At 36.9% G+C, this 21,659-nt stretch overlaps 1 protein-coding gene across 1 annotated transcript; it reads left to right on the forward strand.

The window, feature by feature from the left end:
- The first annotated feature begins 283 nt into the window (after positions 1-283).
- Positions 284-18,730, forward strand: PLRG1 (pleiotropic regulator 1). The gene is made up of 15 exons (XM_051790626.1): positions 284-373; positions 2,291-2,397; positions 2,615-2,757; positions 3,731-3,784; positions 5,332-5,425; positions 5,845-5,935; positions 6,096-6,197; positions 8,319-8,411; positions 8,778-8,927; positions 9,043-9,144; positions 9,665-9,767; positions 10,341-10,449; positions 11,962-12,101; positions 14,704-14,897; positions 15,873-18,730. The coding sequence occupies exons 1-15, from the start codon at positions 365-367 to the stop codon at positions 15,930-15,932; spliced, it is 1,551 nt and encodes a 516-aa protein (XP_051646586.1). The 5' UTR covers positions 284-364; the 3' UTR covers positions 15,933-18,730.
- Positions 18,731-21,659: the final 2,929 nt, after the last annotated feature.

Consider the following 21,659-nt stretch of genomic DNA (forward strand, 5'->3'; position numbering starts at 1 on the left):
GTAAAGAAGTTCTTCCTCATGTTTAGGTGGAACTTCCTGTGCATTAGTTTCTGCCCGTTGCCTCTTGTCCTGTTGCTCGGCACCACCGAGCAAAGCCTGGGTCCATCCCCTTGGCACCCTCGCCTTTAGATATTTATCCACTTTACGGAGGTGCCTCGGACCGTCCGCTGCAGCAGCGCCAGCGGTACTCGAACCCGTGAGCCCCGGCACACCGCAGGGCGCCGCCCATAACCCCGCCCCTTCTCTTCACTGTCCCCGCCCCTCGGGCGCTCGTTGCGCGTCACCTCCGGTGCGGCGCGGGCAGGCGGCGGAAGCGCCTCCATAGCGGCGGCGGAGGCGGTGACGGGAAGGGCTCGGCAGCGCCATGGCGGAGGTGAGGGGCTGGAGGGCCGTTGAGGCGCCCCGGGCGAGACCAGGGGCCGGGGCCGGGTCAGCGGGGCGAGTGGGGCCCCTGCGGGGACCGGTGCCGGGCCCGCCACCGTCACTGCCCCCTCGGTGGGACAGGCCGCTAGAGGAAACCGAGGGGAGACCTCATCGTAGTCTATAGCTTCCTCAAAAGGGAAGAGGAGGGACAGACACTGATCTCTTCTCTGTGGTGACCAGTGACAGGACCCGAGGGGATGGCCTGAAGTTGTGACAGGGGAGGCTTAGGTTGGATATTAGGAAAAGGGTCTTCACCCTGAGGGCGATTGAGTGCTGGAACAACGTCTTCAGAGAAGTGGTCACAGCGCCAAGCCTGACAGAGTTCAAGAAGCGTTTGCATGATACTCTCAGGCACATGGTGTGACTTTTGGGGATGGTCCTGTGCAGGGCCACGAGTTGGACTCGATGATCCTTGTGGGTCCCTTCCAACTCAGCATATTCTGTGATTCTGGGGAAGTGATGCTATTTTGCCCTACCTCCGGAGAATTTTTGGTTCTGTCAGCCTGTCAGGAAAACGGTACAGATTTTGTGAGGGTTTGGAAGTACAGCTGTGGAGAAGGGCACTGCTTTTGTAGGCCACGGAGTTGTTACTGTGGGGTGAACGTCATGCACTTGTAGAAGTACATAGTGTTGTCAGAGTTATAAAAGAAGGTGCAAAGGCTGCTGCTCCATGCAACACTAAGAGGTGTTTTTTACAGAAGAGCATCTCTTAGAATTACTTACTGAAGCTTCTTCCCTGTTTTGGAGGTGCTGTGTTACCTACTACTTGTTTTGTGATGTCAACAGCTCTCTTGTGGAGTAGTAATTAGCTGCTGTAATGCTTATCTCTTTCTTTGGATGTATGAGATTCCTAACCCAGTTCCAAGCATTAGGGATTTTTTCACTTAATGCCTGGAGTTTGCAGGAGCTCTGAGCCAGGGCAAAAAGAGCAAGGTGTTGGTGCTGCTGAGTTAGAAGGGTAACAGACACTACAAAATGGGCTGATGAGTGAAGAGACAATTTTCAGAGCTTAATAGGGAAAGTACCTGCAGAGTGCATCTTGAAAGCTGGCCAGCTGAGTGATACTTGGTGCCAGAAGCTACTAATGTAGCTTCGAGTTTGTTGCCATTGTTTTTATTGACATACAGAACATACAGTCATGCAGAGCTTTGTACCAAAGGAATCAGGCTCAGATTTCTAATAATTTTTTAAATTAAGTTTAAAGAAAATACTAATAAAAACAAGAGTTGTGCTGCTGATAAGCAAATATGCTATATAAGTTGATAGCTTTAGAATTCTGCTTTTTATTTCCTGAATGGGATCTAAATTATGTTTTGCTAATAGAAACCAACAAAAATTATAAAAGGAAAACAAGTTTTGTCAGGTTCGATCTCACGTTTTCTCTGAGTAGATTGTGGTGTGTTAACACAAAGTGGCGCTGAGTGCAGGAACTGATGATTGCCCTGGTTCTTTTTATGGTGGTAGTAAAGTAAAATTTACAGGAGGTTTTCTTCAGAATTGGTTCTTTATTTCCAACATACAGAAACAGAACTGGAAATGATGAGGGGAAAAAACTTGTGTACTCATGGATTTGTGATGTAGATACCAGTTCAAAAAGTTTGAACAAAGCATTTGGCTTGCTTTTCAAGTTTTGTCAGTTTTCAAGAAGGGAATATTGTTTTGAATAAACACTGAAGTAAAACAATTAACAGATAAACTTAATTTTTTAGTTTTCATGAAGATATGTGTTTTCTGTGAACTAAACAGTTGCATGCCATCTAACAGTACTGAGATCTGAAATTGATCCTCAGTTTGATTTATGTTTCAGTTTTTAATTTTTCATTTAAATATGTCCAAAAGTATTTCAATGCTCTTTTCTTTATTTTAGGAAGTCCAAAAGCATTCTGTGCACACACTTGTGTTCAGGTCTTTGAAGAGAACCCATGATATGTTTGTAGCTGATAATGCCAAGCCCATCCCATTAGATGAAGAAAGGTAAGTGTTGCTGCACTCAGTGAAGTTTGGGACTATGTTAATGATTGCTCCTTCCAAGTCAGAAATTCAGGTGTATCTGTAGCGTTAACAGTCTTGAGGGAATAAAAATATTAGAATAATGAAGTAAGTTTTATAACATCCTCTGTAAAATATTTCAGAACTTAATAACAGTTCAGAGCTGGGTTGTGATCAGGATTATGCTTTACTCTTCCAACAGTCACAAAGTGAAAATGGCAGTGAAGCTGCGTACAGAGTACGGCTCAGTGCTGCACATGCCGACTCTCAAAGAGAACTTGAGAGAGAAAGGAGGTGCGAGCACTGGGGATCCATATGGACACAAACAGTACTCTGGAAATCAAGGTTAGTTTGCTCTTAGTGGTGTATTTGCCCTTTCTTTTGTAACAGTCTCACTGACATAAAGTCTGAAGAATGCAGTCCAGTGTTAATCCATTGCAGATAAATATGGAAATCAAAGTACCTTTTTTTGGTTGGTATTTTTCTGGCTAGGGTCCGCAGGAGGTAAGTGATCCAGAACAAGGTGCTGTGGATTTTTTATAGTGATTCACTACTAAAAAGAAATTTTTGATAACATAAGTATGTGCTGCACTTAGGTGTTAAAAATGAGTAATGTATTTCTCTTTTTTGCAAGTTCATGATGATCAAGGGCATGCTCTTTTTTTTAATTTTGTTTCATAGTATATTTACAACCTTTTAGACATACAATTTATAAACCAGAAAACTCTTTATTTCAAATCTGCAGGTTTTTTCAATCTGTATTTTGTAATGTATAATGTGTATATGTTAGGTAGATCCCATATAGAAATTTCTCTTCTAAAGGGGGCCAAATGCTGCCTCATTTTAATTGAGATAGTTGATATTTAGTTGAAATTTAGACCAAGGTACTTTATTTGGAAGCAGTGTGAAAGATGCTGGGAGATAATGAAAAATATTTGAAGAAGGAAAGAACCTTTTTCAGTTCTGACAACACGGACAACCAGTTCTTGACTAGCTTACATTTCAGAAACTGTGCTGTTTGTGTACTTGAATCATTTTCCACAATATCTGCTTCAAAAGGCAGTAAGAAGATTTTTCTCTTGAGTCCTTTTCTCACAATTTAAATTAATTATTTTTTACAATTGAGTTTTAGAAAATGGAGGTAACCTGAACAAATTAAATTAATGAAAATGAGAAATGTCTGAGTACGTTGGAAGTGGTTACTGGTTTCTTCTGCTATGTATGACTTGCTCTGTTTTCCTCTGTTTGCTATTTGAGTGCATTATTTGCAGTGCAGTATAAAATGTAGTTATTAATACAACATGTTGTTGCTCTTTAGGACAAGAAGTTGAGTATATGGTAACTGGTACACACCCATACCCACCTGGTCCTGGTAAGTAAAATTTTGCAAGTGTTTGTATGGATTTTTTGGCTTCCTGTATGAACAAGAGCCTCCATCCTAGCAGGAGCAGTCTTCCTCTTGATGTGAATCCATACTTGATAGTAGTGGATAATGCTATTCCATTCTTTCATAGTAATAATGCGAGGAGTTTTGGGGCTGGTAAATGTTCTGGGATAGAAGGTGGGAGGAGGATTTAGGCACAGATGCAGCTCACTGAGCCTTCGTGGATGTCATCGTTTGAATGGTCATTTTTTCTATGAGGTTACACCTCCCTGGTAATGTCATCACAAAAATGTTCTAGGAATCTCCTCTCCCAAGACCCACAGATCCCTGGTGCCTCCACTGTTGTGTCAGAGTTGCTCTTAGGATTTTAGGATTTTGTTGTGAACAAGGAGGAGGTGGTTCACACCAGAAGGCAGTTGAATGACAATATGGAATATATAATGTTTTTCTTCACCAGCGCAGAAAAGTGTAGATTTCCCTACCTTACTCTGAGGAAGAGACATTAGGGTCTAATAATTTTAGTGTACTTTGGTTTTGTCTGTGCTTGGAAGGGTTATGTTCCTATGTTGGTAGGTTGGCCATTGCTAATTGTCACTGTTACTGATGAACCCTGCTCTGTTTTTGTGACAGCTTAGTTTTAGCTGCTGATCTTTTATTGTGTTTAAGGTTATTAGAATTACAGTGGAAAATCTGTTGTGTTTTGGTTTGTAAGTTAACAAATGTGAGTGTTCAGTGGACCCTCAACCATTTAAAAAACATGCATGGTTGCCTGTAACTGTGGGATCAAGACTTGCTCACACTGGTTTCCTCTAGTCTTAGAATCATATGTTAGGGTTAAAAATCAGATTTCTTTTTTTACTTTTTCTTGTTTTAATCTGAGTAGCTTGCCCAAATATTGGTTTTGTCATCAACTGGCAGAAGTTAGCTTAGGAATAGAAATAAAGCAATGAGTTAAATTCACTAGTGTGCACCAAAACTATACTTTGCAGAGAGTTTTCAAATTTTTTGATAAAAATGATCTGCTGTTCTTGAAATAAGGTTATAAATCCTAAGATGTAGTCTGAAATTCTCAGTGGGACTAAACCTCTTGTAGTTCTGGCACCACTGTATGATGCCAACCACCACATAGGGATGGCATAATAAAGTGTACAAAAGGGCCTAAGTTAGCAAATTCTTCTCAGGATCATGTTTGTTTCTGTGATGTTTGGATTTCCATAGCAGTTGAAGCTGGGTAAAAAAATGGATGCTGCTCCTAGTAAGACTGTTTTTGTTTCCAACACCAGAAACATTGTTTCCTACTCTAGAAATTGTTTACTTAAATATTTAGTAGAAGGTGGAGAGGATCTGGGCCAAAATAAAGATCGCAGTAGATTTGACTTGCATGTGAAAATGTCATTGAAGGATGAGGTTTAATATTATGGGCTTGTATCAGGCCCTTGTTTGCAGTATATATGTATATATATGTGTTTGTATAGTACACTTTTGGAGAGTTTCTGTTTAATGGAGTTGTCTTTGACATGTTATTTCTCTTCAAGGTGTGGCTTTGACAGCAGATACTAAGGTCCAGAGGATGCCTAGCGAATCTGCAGCACAGTCCTTGGCTGTAGCACTTCCTGCTTCTCAGTCCAGGTACTGCTGTGTTACCTCATTACACTGTTGTTGTCTATGGGAATTTCAAGGCAAATCACAGAAGCTGGGATAAGAGCTACTTTGAGTAATTAAAATATTTCAATTTTAAAATGTTTAAAGAAACTGCTTTTAGTGTGGCCAGGCATTGCTTTTCTGTACGCTTTTTTTTGTATGTCAGGAAAGGCAATGGGAAGAAGTTGGGACAAGGGAAATTCTTTTTAGGTAGAAGAAAAAAATGTGAAGCTTTGTGGATGTCCTGAACCTTGAGGTGGTCAGGCCCTGGGTAGGTTGCCAGGAGAGGTTGTGGACTCTCCATCCTTAGAGGTGTACAACACTCAACTGCATGCAGCCCTGTGATACTTTATCAGTCAGTAGGAGAAAGTTGATTGCAATTCATCAACCATTTTCATTCAACCTAGGTTGGATGCAAATCGGACAGCTGCTGGTGTGGGTGATGTTTACAGGCATGCTGGAATATCCGAGCGTTCACAGCCTCCTGGGATGTCTGTGGTGAGTCTGTTGCACATCTAATGTGAAAAGTACATGGTGTTGACCAGATTGCTTCTGAATCCATTTTCGTGTTGTGTGGAGATCAGAGTGAGAAGGCTTTAGGTTTTGGGCAAAGAGGTAAGCTACAAAACATAAGAGTAACCTTCCTTTTAACTTACAGGCTATGGTGGAAGCTGGTGGAAACAAAAATTCTGCATTAATGCCAAAGAAGGCTCCAACCATGCCCAAACCCCAGTGGCATCCACCTTGGAAACTGTACAGAGTAAGTTACAAATTATATGACATGAACATGCATATAAAAGTGAGAGAATATTTTATGTTCTGTAAAGACCTCAAAGCATAATTTTTCTTCTCATTCACAAAAATGAAATTAAATGAAAAATTATTGCAACTAAGTTATATACTCACACTCCTCAAATAACAAAGATGTTAAATTACAAACTTTTTTACTCTTTTGTAGCTGTATTGTGATAAATTTGCTAGAAAGTTTGTTTTTTCTTTTCTAGTGAGATTCTTGGGTGGAGGAATTCAAAGACAAGGTGCAAAATTCAAAACTAATAAAACACTGAAGAAATACTTTAGCACTGTTAATGTAATGAAATTGTCTGAAAACACTTAAAGGCACTCAGTCATCAAGACTTCTTTTATTTGCAATGAAAATAGGGGAAAAAACTACATACTGTAATCACAAATTATCTCTACAGTTTAGATTGCTTGACTTCTAATCTTATTTTTGAAATGGTTTAATTTGCCTTTTAATTTTCTGAGCAGGTAACAATAGCCATTCCTCAAAAACCTCATGTCATTGAATTTTTTAATCATGACTATGACAGAGGAGCTGAATGGAGTTGAATGGAGAATCTCTAAGCCATATGTATTGGTTCAGATATTTTAGACTTTTTTTTTTAACTTTTCTGGTGCATCTGTTTGAACACGTTTGTGGGTTTTTTCTGGTTCTTACTATGAAATTTAAACTATTCCATATTTTGTCTGAGGAAGGGTGAATGTTACTTTAGAAATGTTATGCTTTCCTGATATTTTAAAATCTTATACTCTAGTATCAGAATTGTATTGGTTTAGCACTGTTCATCTGAATATAGCACCATATGTAGGCATTTACATTTTTAGAGGAGTCCTGAATGCTGCATTAGTTGGAAATCTGAAGGCTAATCTTAAAAAGTAGTTTTTGAATACAGCAGTATTGGAATGTGTTTTCTATAAAATTTAAAACAAATACCATTTGAAAGTAATGGCACTAACATAAACCCATGAGAGATTTAGGGGTAAACAAATTAAAAATGCCTACTTTTTAGGAACAGTTTCTTTTCAGAGAAATACTGTAAATACAGTTTGAGTCACTGTACATACCTATATGTATTCTACATACAAACACTTTTAGTGAAGGTTTGTTGTCAAAATCTTTGCTCAACAGGACAAAAACTTGTTCAGACAACTCAGAAATAGAAGCATAGGTGGAACACCAAATGTGGGTTTCATCTATGTGTTGCTTAAGATTTACCTATTAACCGGTTTTCCTGAGCTTGTTTTGAAGTTATTTGTGAAAGATGGGGACAAAATATAGGTCAGATGAATAATATCTTAGATTTCTCCCCAGAAATGCCCATTTCTATTCCTATACTAGGAAGAACTCTAGGCAGCTATCTCAAATGCTTGTGGCTGTGATCTTGTGATCAGAAGAATCCACTTTAGCTTTCCAAAGAATTTCTGCCCAAGGAGCTTTGTTGTGTTTTAAGTCTTTTGAAATGAGCTGTATGACAGTACATGAAATATGACATTCAGTGGGTTTTGAGTTTAGCTGTCTGACTTCGGAGAAACGAGAGAAACAGAAATGCTGCTGGAAGCAAGGCGTGTATTGGCGGAGCTTTTCTTTTCAGATCAGCCTCCATTACTTTGTTACCAGAAGGTTTCTGACATACTCATATTACCTCTTATTTGGGGAAAAGGAGGTGATGGTGTTTGAGAGGTTATTATATAGCAATATGATTTAATAGCTGATATTTTTATAATTGTTCTTTCTATAAGCACTGTATGGCAGCATAAGGAACCTGTGCTCAAATAGTCTTTCTCTGCAAAGCTTCAAGTGTTGAGCCGCAGTGTTACAGACTCTTAAAAGATGTGAAGAAGTTGCTTGTAGGAACAGGGTCTTTCCATATTATGAGTTCCCCAAGTCTTGTGTGTGACATGTAAATTTCTAGTTGTCTCTTTATTTAACTAAAGTAGAATCAAGCTTTCTTCAGATCTCATTTCACATTTGACTTTTCTTGGTGAATACTAGCAAATTGCAGTGTTGGACAATGAAAATTACATTAATAGATGTATATGTATTATTTCTGATTTAGAAGAGTGTTTGTTCTTTCTGAAGGTTATCAGTGGTCACCTGGGCTGGGTGAGATGTATTGCAGTAGAACCAGGAAATCAGTGGTTTGTTACTGGCTCTGCTGACAGAACCATAAAGGTAAGAGGTTGGAAGAAATTACTGACAAAGTTTGCAGGGGGTGGATTTTTTTGTTCTCTAGTTATGTAAAAATGTCTTTAGCCCTTGCAAGCAATTTCTTGGTTACTGTTTGCAGAATAATGAACTGCAGAAATTTTTTTTTCCTTTTGCTTTGGATTTGTGAAGTAGTACTACTTCTTTTCTTGATATTGCATTTATTACATGGTAATAAATGTATTGGTAATAAATGTATGGTAATAAATGTATTTGGAAAGCAAATGTTTGTTAATTTACAGTGCAGCAGAATCAGTTACATCCGGGCTGTTTATCCAGACTATCACTGTAGAACTTTTACCTGTTTACCTCAAAATAACTATTTTGATGCAGATTTGGGACCTTGCTAGTGGCAAATTGAAATTGTCTTTGACGGGACACATCAGTACTGTACGAGGGGTGATAGTAAGTGCAAGAAGTCCATACCTCTTTTCTTGTGGAGAAGACAAACAAGTGAAATGCTGGGATCTTGAGTACAATAAGGTAAGCTGTCATTTCTTTATTTGATTTAATTGGTGGTGGTAAATATAAAAATCAAAGCATTTAGAATATTCTTTCAGTTATCAGTTTGTGTTATTTGTGGTTTTTGTTCATCTAGGTTATCAGACATTACCATGGTCATCTAAGTGCTGTCTATGGTTTAGACTTGCATCCAACAATAGATGTACTGGTAACGTGTAGCAGAGATTCAACAGCACGAGTAAGTATAGCATTGTTGCATTTTAACATCTTCATGTGTGTGTTTCAATATCTTTCATTTGTAAAAACAAGCACTTACCGAAAGTTAACATCAATCTAGATGGAATACTCAGTTGATTTGTGTTAACTTTGACCTATGTTGTTGAGAAAACCCAAATGTTGTTGAGAAGCCCAAATACAGAAACATGCAATGTCACTTCAGGGTAACATTTTATTTCTTAATTTAGTAGGTACACTGCATAGTATATGTAGGATTGCTTAGTATTTGAAGATGGTACGGGTCTATGGGGACTTAAATTATCCATATGCCTAGAAATTCACTGGGAGGCTCCCTGCTCGCCTTGAAGTTTTGCCAGCTGAGGCAGTTTTGTGATGAATTGTTGGATGAAAAGTATCACCTAAATAGCATTATGTAATCTTTAAGGCTATGGCAAGAAAATCATGTAATCAATGACAGTGCCTAAAATACATCGAATAAGCACCTGTTACTGACCTCTGTCATATTTGCTGTGAATTCCTAGATTTGGGATGTAAGGACGAAGGCCAGTGTGCACACACTGTCGGGACACACAAATGCAGTAGCAACAGTGAAGTGCCAAGCTGCAGAACCACAAATTATTACAGGTATAGTGGGCATGGTTTCATGAGTAACATGATTGAAAAACCTAATAATGAATGTATTTGTTCAGTAATTGTGTGAGGTTTGTAATACTATCTTTGTGAATTTACTCAATTTCTCTTACTAGTTTTCTGTTGACAATGAGCCATGCAATGGTCCATACTGTTAATGATATGTTTAAGCAAATATGGCAATACATTGTTTGAATGTTTTTCTGCACTTCCTTTTTTTCTGGTTACATTTTATGTTGTAATATGCATGGAAACTTCGATTTTCTCTGGTATTTCACAGTTCTCCCCAATTCAGTTAAGAAGTGTCCAGTACCATGGTTAAGTGTTCATCTTCTTATCTGTTATGTCAAAATCTAGCTTTGCAGTATAACTTCTTAGTTCATCTTGAATTTCAAACTGAGTAAAAGACTCTTGCAATCCAGGATCTTTTTTGTCTGAGATAGTGTTAGCAACATATTTTTATCTCTATCACATCTAAATTTTTATCTGCCTTATGAAAAGTAGTGATTGTGATAGAATCAATGTGATGGTTTCTACTATTTTTTTTAAATTTTCTTTTCGCTGTAGGCAGTCATGACACAACCATACGGCTCTGGGATTTAGTGGCAGGAAAAACTCGTGTTACTTTAACAAATCACAAGAAATCTGTAAGAGCAGTAGTGCTACATCCAAGACAGTAAGTTTTCCTCATTCGTTTACACTTTCACAGTTCAAAGCTTTGGAAGGTGACAAAGCCAATGTGAGTGATGATTTAGAATGGCAGGGCATAATAATGTGAGTAACTAATGCACTTAGAATGATGTAAAAATGTATGTATCAATTATCAAATACAGTTTACTACACTGATTGTATTTCCCTAATATTGGCATTGGTGTACATTAGCAATCTTGAGAATGTCTCATATCCTCCAGGGTTACTTATGTGTGTGCCTTTCATTCAGTCCTTAAAAAATCAATGATACAGGCCTTGTAAGGCTAATAACAAATATATAACTGAATGATTGTTGGGAGAAAGTGGTTTTGTAATGTGCCATTGCGTGTGTGATTATGGCTAAAGGAGGCAGTGATTAATAAAATGGCTTTTTTTTTTTTTGAATACGTGGTTCACTGCACAAGACATTTCAATCTAACTGACTGTAAAAAAGAAACTTGCTGTGAGAATTGAATCTTTGAAGCAGATGTTGGAAGTGCTCAGAATTTAGATGCTCTATTTTGATGGACCAACAGTTGCCTATTTGGATAAATCCTCATTAAAAAGGAATTCACATAGAACTCCAGTACTTCTGGATGTTTAATATTTTAAAATTACATTCTATCAGTGCAGAAATTCAAAATCTTTGATATGAATAAATTCTGATCCTATCTGTACCTCAAAAATTTTATAGGCTGTTAGCTATAGCAGAGAAACCCCCTAGTTTTACTTATATTCTGGGAAAATAACTTAATTCTTGTTTCAGATTCATGAATTGAACCGTTTTGAAAATAAGCTTGAGGTGTTCTTGTCAAACAGTAGCAACTGTCAGCCTGTATTTCAGTATTTCTGTATTTGTTTAATATTCTGGGGTTTTTTTGTTATACTTATTTTTTTAGTTGTAGAATTCATAAAATCTCAAATCTCTCAGACATTGTGACAAGTGAAAGTATTCCTACAGGCTTTTGTATGCACTACCCAAATAACCATGTAACTGCTTGCACATGTTAAAATTAAGGAATTTATTATCTTAGGGTAACTCAGTGAAAGAAAATATCTTTCTTAGTTACTTTTTTCAGCGCTTCATCCTTGGCTGTGTAGTTTTGGAAGACGAGCCAATACTGGGCATTTTGCTTAGGGTTTGTTGCTTTGGGTTTTTTTTCTGTTACCTTTGCTGATGATGCCCTTAAACTTGAAAATTTGTCAGAATAACAATTGATCATAAATTAATGTGCATTTTAAATATTTATTTACATATTAAATCCTATGCCAGATAGGATGTTATAAAGTTTAGTCTGTGGAACAGAAAGAAAACAATAGAAATGGTAATTCATGACTTCATAAAATTGCTTAATTTTATGTGAAGGAAATATGTCAGAAAAGCAGTACTAGTATTAAGTAATTTTGCAACTAGCATTTAGCGGTAGTTTTAGTGAAGGACATTTGGTTTCCCTACAGCTATTCTGAACTTTAATATAATGTGTTTATTTTCTTTCAGTTACACATTTGCATCTGGTTCTCCAGATAATATTAAGCAGTGGAAATTCCCAGATGGAAACTTCATTCAGAACCTCTCTGGCCACAATGCTATTATCAACACACTGGCTGTAAATTCTGATGGTGTTCTGGTCTCAGGAGGTAAAAATGAGAAATACACATTTCTTCTCCACTCCCTCATGTACATGTGGCTGCAGGTCTTTAGGCAAAGATGCTCACTTGAGCTCTGCTTTATCTGGGCCTATAAGTCTGCTACAGCACACCATTTCATTTATAGTGAGTTGGGCCAGTTTTATCTTCTTGGATGTTACTGAGCTGCAAGCACAAAAATGTATTTGAAGGACTTCTAATGTGCTGCAGGGAAGAGGTTTCCTCTTCTCCACTGGCTGCTGCTGCAAGGCTACAGAGTCCCTCCATTATGATCCGCTGATCGTTAGTGCCTCCTCAAGAGTTAGTGACATGACGATGCAGTGACAATGGATAGAGGATATAGAAACATTTTGTGAAAGCTTGCTATAATGCTTTGGTGTGGATCCTTCCCTGGTTTTTTTATGCAGCACAAATGCATTGGCTCTGTTATCTTCAAGTTTTTTGCACGTATTTTCTGATGTTGTCTTTGTATCTATTAAAAGAGTGATAGCTAATCTCCAAATTTGATTTGGTCCTGTGAATCAAAGTCATGTTTACTCAGCAGTATTAAATGTTCTTAAATCAAGAAACCAGCCACTTGGCTCCAGTGCCTGTGGGAGGATTTTGTGTCTATTGTTATACATCAGTTTAATTCTTTCATTCAAAAACTTCAAGGATTTAATATCTTGTGATACATTAGAGTATTGTTACTGGTCTGTGAGCTCCCAAAGTCTTAGAACTATTAGTTTGTGTTCATGTACCTGTATTGTGGAAGTAGAAAAAGCATCCTGAATGCTTACTGTTATCTGATCATGAATAGTTTAATGTAATAAGATTTATCTCATATTGTAGGTAGCATTTTTCTCTATATTACATGACACTGTAATAAAAATCTTTTATTCCAAATATGTGTTACTGAAACCATAATCTGAGAATTTTTTATCTTTGTACAAGACTATTTTTAGTGGCAAGCTTTTCGGAAAGTGGCTTCTAGAAATCCCAGCTGGATCTGTTTGTTAAGGCATTGTACCTGCATAGGAGGGAGAGAGGTACATGTGTTTATAATGTAGTTGCTGTTATAAACAGGAAATGAGTAAACAGTGTGGAAAAAGGAAGTGCTAATTTTACAATTTGAGAGATGAGCTCTAGAGAAACAGTCTTAAGATTGTGTGGGAAAACACAGTTACAGCAGGAGGCTAAACCCAAATCTCTGAGGTCCTAGACTAGTTGCTGGGAGAGCTCTAGCAGTCTGAGGCAAATTGAGAGGTGAGACTGTATTGCTCCACACAACTTGCAGAGCCTGAATTTTCATCTCTTGATTTTGTCTAACCTTTTGGGTAGTTGCAAACAAGGATGGGACTCAATTCACAGCATCACAGGTGATAAGACTGTCTAAGACAGTTCAATGAACTTGCCGAGGGAAACTTACGAAAAACATTTCTGTGTTTGTAACCAGAGCATAAAAAGAATAAAGTTAAGTTACACCGTGAAACACTGAAATGCACTTGGTCATTTAATACAGTATGTGCTATTGGCTGGGGATGTGAAGTAGGATGGAAATGTGCTAAGCAGGAGTTGGAAAATAGCCAGTTATATTGTTATATTGCCTGGTTATGTTTTCAAGTATGTATAAAAATTTGGATAAAACTGTGTTTGACAACTGGCTCATTCATAGTGAGAACAAGAACTTAACAAGAACTTAACAAAATACTTTCATTATTATTTGAAGACACTTCTAGAACATCCTTGTAAGACTTTTCTATGTTAGTAGTAGAGTCTTAAAAAAACTCTTTTCCTTCTCCACATAAAAACCCCACTATTATTTTAAGTATTTTATTTGTGACTTTTTAAAAATTAAAATCTGAATATTGATTCCCCCCTTTACATCCTCATGCTATCTACAGCAACTTCAAAGAAGTTGATGCTGAATTAAAATATGTTGATGTTACCTTGGAGTATTCTACTGTAGAAATACCCTTCTTGAAACATCTGCATTTCTTGTTGAGGTGGCAGCTGTGGAGAAATTTAAATTTTAATAGATCTGCTTCGGCTAGATAATGCTTTGGGAGGGTATTGTTTTTTGTAACTGAAAAATTGTCTTGAGAGCATCCTTCTGAATACAGAGTTCAGACTGCTGTGCCAGTAGCAGTAAAATGGCAGTGGTTTAACCTGTATTTGGAATAAAACATCTTCAAACATTAAACCTATTTTGCATTACATAAGAGTCCTAAATGTCCTAATCTCTTTGGCAGGACGATGCCTCTTTGTTCAGCTTTAGTGGAGCTACTAAACAGGGAGCTTGATATTCAGAATGCCAGTCCTTACTGTGCTTCCAAAGCAACTTACTGCAATTGCCTTTTAATGCAGTGTATCATCTCTCTGGGTTGTCTGATGAAAACTGAATGAGATTGTGAGGAAGCTTCCATCAGCCTTTCTTAACTAAGAAGGAAAACAGCAGAAAATCAGAAAACTTTCAGGGTATACTGAGCTATTCTACATGGATGTTATATGATGTATTCCTGATGTATTTATTAATTGTTAATGATACTGTTTTTAGCAAACAGATGCAAATTAACTGGTCAAAATACTAAGTTTGTTTGTTTGTTTGTTTTAGCTGATAATGGTACTATGCATCTTTGGGATTGGAGAACTGGATACAACTTCCAGAGAGTACATGCAGCTGTACAGCCAGGCTCTTTGGACAGTGAATCGGGAATATTTGCTTGTGTTTTTGACCAGTCAGAAAGCAGATTGCTAACTGCTGAAGCTGATAAAACCATAAAAGTATACAAAGAAGATGATACTGCGGTATGTCAAAGTGTCTTTTTAAAGTATTTTCAGGAAATCAAAAAAAAATTCTAACAAATATAACACATGTCTATAGGGGACATGTACAGATTTGTGTAATCCATTTTATTGAAGTTTGAAAGCCATATGTAATAGCATTAAGAGGTAGGTAGTTTCTGCATTCCTAATTCTTACTATATACTATAGTACAAGTCAGTGTTAGGTCTGTCAACTCTTCTGCAAAAGACCTTTGTGATGAAGTTTGGAGAAATCTGAATACAATAACGTACATTGTGTTTGAACCCAGTGGGGAACTGCGTGTGGTTGTATTGATCAAAACATGGGAATGAATTAGCAAAAGGATTGCACTTTGAAGATTTATTGTACTTCTGTATATGATCTAGTTATTGGCCTTGACCATTTTGAGAATTCAGAGTAGCTTATTTCCAAACTGTTATTCTCAAATCTGAATCCATTTACCTATTGAGAGGACAATAGGTGATTGTATAGTTTATCGGTGTATGTCTTCAGTACAAAGAATATAAGGATTTTTATTATAACTTGGAATTTTTGCACTGAATTAGACTTGGAGCAACTCTTAGATATAAAGGAATAAGAAATGTTGTATCCATTTTGCATTTGGGCAAACTGCAGACTCCGTGGCATCTGCCAATACTGATGTAGGTATCTCTGGACGGACTGTAACTGGGATTCTTGTTCATATGCTTTGATAACCACAATGTTGTTTCTGAAATGCCATTGGCAACTTGATTTTTTTGCCTTATTAGAAAAAGAAAAGAGAACAGAACAAGTGTTGCTATGAGATGATAGAAAATTTCATCTGGGTAAATTAATTACATAGTAAATTAGGTATTTATAATACTACATACAAAATAGAGTATATATACTTGATAAGTAATATTTTAATCTAAATCCTAATTATAGGTGAGTTTCAAGTTTAAAATAATCCTTACAAGATTTTTCTTTTCCCTTTAGACGGAAGAAACTCATCCTGTCAGCTGGAAACCAGAAATTATCAAGAGAAAACGATTTTAATGTGGCAACGTACTACTTCTGTAATTCTGTTTTGGCCTTCCTGAGAGCTTTCAGTCACATTTTGTTCTGTCTAGAACAGCAGAGCAAAAAGTCAGCTAAGTCATTGCTATTTCAACATGTTTTATAATAAATTTTATTTCTCTTTCCTTTTGTCTTTCTTTGTTGTGATCCCAGCAAACCAGTTGCAGCTGTTAACTTTGTGGAGCATATATAGTTCATGAAAAGGATAGATGTGCAGGTGGTTATTTTTTTAGACTTACACACTCAATAGATTCTTATAAAAATATTTTGATGAGCTAGGTTTTCTGAAAGACCCTTGTTTGACCTCAAAAGTTAATTGCAAATTTATGCATAGGAGCCATCTTCTGGGAATTTCTTGGGGATGCTTGGATTTTAGACCAGTATAGTTTACTGTACATATGCTAAATAGATACTAAATTAGAGTAACAGAGTAATCTAGAAAGAAGCAGAACAACACAATAATAAGGTAGTTTGCTTTATAAACACAGCCACTGAGCATTGTTGGTGCTGTGTTATGGAATGAAATGGATCTTCAAAGTGTTTCTTTCCCTAGGAAAGCTTTCAAATGCAAGTACTCATCTTCACTTATATTATTTCAGATTGGACCTTCTGTAGCAAGGACTGCTGTCAAATCATATTGTTCACAGTTGCTGCAGGGTTAGGACCAGTTGACTTCCTTTGTAAATCAGCTGTTTTTTCCACTTATCTAAAGCATATATGACAGCAGAGTCCAGTAAACTTTTAAAACTGAGTTTGAGGAAAAACGCTTAAGTAATTTAAGCCTTAATTTTACAGTTTGCTGTCTTCCCATGATTTTAGGAAGGAGTTTAAAATAAACTCTTTCTGAAAGATAATTTGTACTTCTGAAGGGACAAATCGTTCATTGGCTTTACAAATAGTCACATAACAAGCACTAAACATCTAAACCTCCTTGCTACTGCTTATCTGTCTTGTCTGTGCTGCTCTTAAGTGCTTCACAGGGCAGTGGAGAAAATCATTAAGTTATCAGACCATTCAGTTGTTGGCAACTTTGCTAGTGGTGTTAATAGCTGCACTGGCAAGTTTCATGCTGGGTAGATGCTGAGAATTAATCTGTGGCCACAGCACTGATAGCAAGCAGTTCACAATAATTATTTCTACTTGCCAGCCTGTCTTCTTTCAAATCTGAGATTTATGTTAGAGAAATGAGTTATTTGCAATGTAACTTACAGAAAGCTAGTAAAACTAAGTGTTGTTTATTATATGAGAATTTTTGTCTTTTTTATGATGCACAGGAGGTCTTGTATTTATACTCTGAATGTTTGACAATGTCATTTTAAGGAAGTCCATGCTGCATAAATAACTGAATTTTGGTTGACAGCTATTGTCTAAAGCAACTTCACAAAAAGGGTGGGGAGTATTTGGTATTTATGAGTTGGATTAAACATCTTTTATTTGAATGGTAACTTGAATTTTTCTGGATCTTGATTACTGCTCTTTCCATTTTAACTAACATAATAGGTAACAATACAGGTTATGGCTTATGCATGTTTGTACCGCTGCTAATGATTCGTTCCAGAAATCCATGAATTATTGCTGTTACACAGAATTTTCTTGCTCACACTGAAATCCTCTTTAGGAAACTAGAGTGGAGAGAAAGAACTTACTTGAAAATAGGTAGGATTGTAGAGGATTTTTGTTTTTTAAGAAGTGTCCATTTCTTTTGATAGTTTGGAATTAGGATGGAGAAATTATGGATCTTGGCTCACTATTCTAGCACATCTTTTCTGTACTGACACTTTCCTTTAGAAACTGCATTTATTACACTTTTTATCACTTTGAAGAGATATCATAAAGTCTCCTGCAGAACCTGTGTTTCTTCTCTGGACTTCTGTGGGAATCTGCTATCACAGGGCAGTGGTTGCCTGGGCATTCTTTTTTGTGCCCTAGGTAAAGATTTGGTTTGTAAATTAAAGGCTGTGCACTCTTACTTGGGATAATGCATTTCCTTTTTGGCTTTCTAGTATGTTGTCCCAGTTCTAATTGTGATTTTTTTTTTCTTATTTGTATTCTTGAGCATTTGATTTACTTTTTCGTTTCCTTCCCAGCAGTTTTTTCTTCCCAGTAAAGTGAATATCATCACATACACTTCTGTAAATATTCTTTATGGTACATCAAGATTATTAGATATCATTTAACTGCTTCTCTAGTTCAAAGCAATCCTAGATAGTGAGTTGTGACATAGGTCTGATCGTGTAGGATACAAAGTGACATTAGATTTGTCCATGTAAGTCATAAGGTGAAGCAGAAGAGGAGGGTCTCGTCTACTGGGTGTATTTCCATGGTTCTGGAAAGCATCGCACTGCAATGTCAGTCTAAGTAATCTTGAATGGGACTCTGATCTCAGAAAATAATTATTGTCCTTAGTTTCATAAAATTTGATGTTGTCTTCTGTATATGATCAAATAATTTCTACCACAAACCCTGAGTTTTGTTTTATACTGTACATAATTGCAGAGAAGTAAGAAAATGGTCTTTGTTTGTAACATAAAAGTGTAACGGATAAATTTCAAGATCACTCTTGGCTGTGTACTAAAGCATTTAGCTGTGCAGCTAAAATGCTGTTGTTTGCTGGCAGCATGAAAGTTGTGCAGAACAGTATGTCTTTGGCAATTTAAAGGCTTACAGATGTTAAGTCTTTAATAGCCAATTGCTTTTTAGTTCTGTCGGGTTAGAATTAAAGTGCACCTGATGTGACAGCAATTTAGCCATCAATAAAACCTTCCATACAATATGAATTCATGTCTTTTTTTCCATTATGGTTTTTGTAGTAAGAAGAACAAAAAACAACTAAATATGTATTGAAAATGAAAGGAATTTAGGATTAGAATGGACTGTTTCCCGTAGTACAGTGACAAATATTTTTGTTTATCAGCTGTAATGGAAAGAGAGAAAGTATTGATTGTTATTTTCTGGAGAGCTCCTGGTCTGCATGAAGGGACTAGCAAAACAAATGCAGAATTGTTCATGTATTTTCTCTAACATGTTTAAAAAAAAAATCAAACATCTCTGGAGTTAAGTATGAGTTCTAAGATGACTTGTGGATGAGAGCTTTGTGGATGGAAGAAAACTTAGAGTTAAACTAATTTTGTCTTAATGGGAGCAAATTAAAAGAATATTTCTCTACATGTCATGTGAAAATTTGATCATGAAATCAATGGGGGTTTTATCACTGAATTTTGAAGTAATTATTTCACACAGTGGGTTTTTGTTGTTTGGTTTGGGTTTTATTTTTTTTTCCCCTCCAGTGAGTTGGAAAAACTATCAATCTGGCATGTCACATATGTAAGTATCAACACGGGATGTATTGATTTTGTACCCAAAATGCCTCATTCTTTTTCAGATGAGGCTTCTAAACTTTAAATAATACACCTAAGGAAATGCTGCATATTTGGAAATTAATGAATGCCAGTAAGCCTGATCAGCTAAAAAAGGGTCAACCTGCAATCTTGTTCTACAAAGTTAACACTAGATTAGTAGGACTTGAAACTAGCATAAATATGACTTTCTGTGGAAGCTGTTCCATAAGCAGAATATGCAGTTGTTGAATCACTTTGGTCCTTTGAAACTTGGCAGGCAGGTAACTACAGATTTCACTGGTGGTCATTTAGGTAGAGCTTGTCACTTTGGGAGATTCCCAGCTGATGCTTCTTTAATGGCAACAGCTAAGAATCAGTTCTCTGGCTTTTACATCTTGAAGTCTTATGAATTTAGTTCTGTGCTTAGTAGGAAAGAAACTGGCTGAAAACTGGCAAAAAAAAGTTGGATGAAAAATGAATGGCCGTTCCCTTCTGAAGATGATTCAAGACTTTTGATGCTCTGAGGGGAATCTGCATTTCTTGTTTTGATATTGAGTAAGGATCTGAAGTAAACTCTGATTACAGGACTAGCAAAATGCAAATGCTTCTGTGCACACTTTTTCACATGCATTTTTCCTATACTTCCTTATCTTATAAAATCAAATTAATCAGGAGTCACGCAGCACTGTCATCTCATCAGAAGCTTGAAAAATACCTGCATAAGCAGTCATAAATTTTGATGTTGGAAATTACCTTGAGAGGTTTTCCAGCAAAATAACCAAATCTAACCAAGAGAATTTTCTCTTTAATTAGAATGTATTCTACCAATTGCTGTAAAACAGTGCTCAGATATTTTTTAAGATACATGTCAAACTCTATAAGGTGTATTTGCTTTAGATGGGAACTGTGGAGTTTCTAGATGTGAACTGGTTTGTTTTTTGGGGGTTTTTTTTCAAAATATTCTCTTGAAAATCTTTTAAATAATTTGATTTCAGGGATTTGCAGGATTAACTCTTAGATGTTATTGTTTTCCTATTGCTGCTTGTATTGAATCTATGTAGTATAGGCTTTGTAATGTTTAGTTGTGTACCTTTAAGTCAATAACATGTTAAGTTCCTTCAGATGCATGTTGTTACCAGGGTTTTGTTAACCTTTCTTTAGGGTTTTTGTTTTGAATATAGAGCACACAAGCCCCAAACTTGTTTCTAAAGCATGGATTCATGGATTAATTGGGGCACCTGCCTGCAAATTAGACCTCAGCAGTACAAAAACCAATTGAGCTAAATGTCTGTCTCCAGTGAAGGAAGATTAAAATCACTTACAAGAGAACTAGAGTTGAAAACGTTTGGCAAAACTGTATTGTGCTGGGGCTTTTTCCTTTCCTTGAGAAAAACCCCATACTTTACCCTTGTGTTTAAGAAGTGTAGATAATGTGTGAAACGCTCGTTTCTGCCAATATTTTTTTGCAGCCTCTGCTTCATTTTTTAGGGAGAACATGTGTCTTTGCAAGACATGTCACCTTTGCTCTTTCTGTTGCAGTAACAACTCTTGGATGCTGCAAATATCTTTTTTTCCAGCTAAGAGAAGGGATGAAGGGTTAAGCCCTTCAGAGCAAGGGAGAGTCAATGCAGCATCAGTATGAATTATGAGTACCAAGGGGTACACCTACAGAAAAATAAGACTTCCTAGAGACCAGATGAGAAGGAACTGTGATTAACTGAAACCTCTGAGAGAGGTGAAAAGGACAGTGGAAAAACTAAGATTAGAAGAGACTAGAGCTATGACATCTGAAAGGAAATATTTGAAAACTTGCTGCATTTATCTGTCAGGCTGGAGTAGAGGAGGCATTTCTGGATTAGATAAATGCTGCATGGGTATAAATGATAGAATGGAAAAGCAACACCATGTTAATGTGGGTGCAGCCAATGGCGAAAATGAAAATGTGGGCACCCTGATGCAAATAAATCTCTTGACAGCAATCTATAAATGCATTTATGGGAAGTGCAGGTAGTGTGTGTGCATGTTCTGGTGCCCTCATGCTCTGATACCCAAGATACTGTAGAAAATCCATTGGCACGTGGAGAATTGCGGAGCAATGTACAATGATGAGTCTGGAGGGGTTTGCAGCTGCACTGGGGTTTTTACTGAGGAAGTGCTTGGAAGCACAATCCTAAACAAGGATTAAAAGTACAGTGTGAAGAGTGAAGCTAAAGTTTGCATGATTAATATCTTTATAAGATGGGATAATTTTTTTTTACAACTGATTGAATATAAGGATTACCTTACAACATCGAGTTTGTTTCTTTCTGGCAGGTAAACGGTGAACTGAGGAATGAGATGTGAGTTTATAGCCACAGAATGTCATGCT

Source organism: Manacus candei, unplaced genomic scaffold (assembly GCF_025592945.1).
Source record: "Manacus candei isolate 608988 ecotype Guabito, Panama unplaced genomic scaffold, ASM2559294v1 h1tg000028l, whole genome shotgun sequence".
Classification (NCBI taxonomy): Eukaryota; Metazoa; Chordata; class Aves; order Passeriformes; family Pipridae; genus Manacus; species Manacus candei.

Bases quoted from the DNA above. Each gene is read 5' to 3' on its own strand.
- PLRG1 (XM_051790626.1), top strand. The intron at 2,398-2,614 runs GTAAGTGTTGCT...CTCTTCCAACAG, and splicing joins ATCCCATTAGATGAAGAAAG to TCACAAAGTGAAAATGGCAG. The intron at 5,426-5,844 runs GTACTGCTGTGT...CATTCAACCTAG, and splicing joins CTTCCTGCTTCTCAGTCCAG to GTTGGATGCAAATCGGACAG.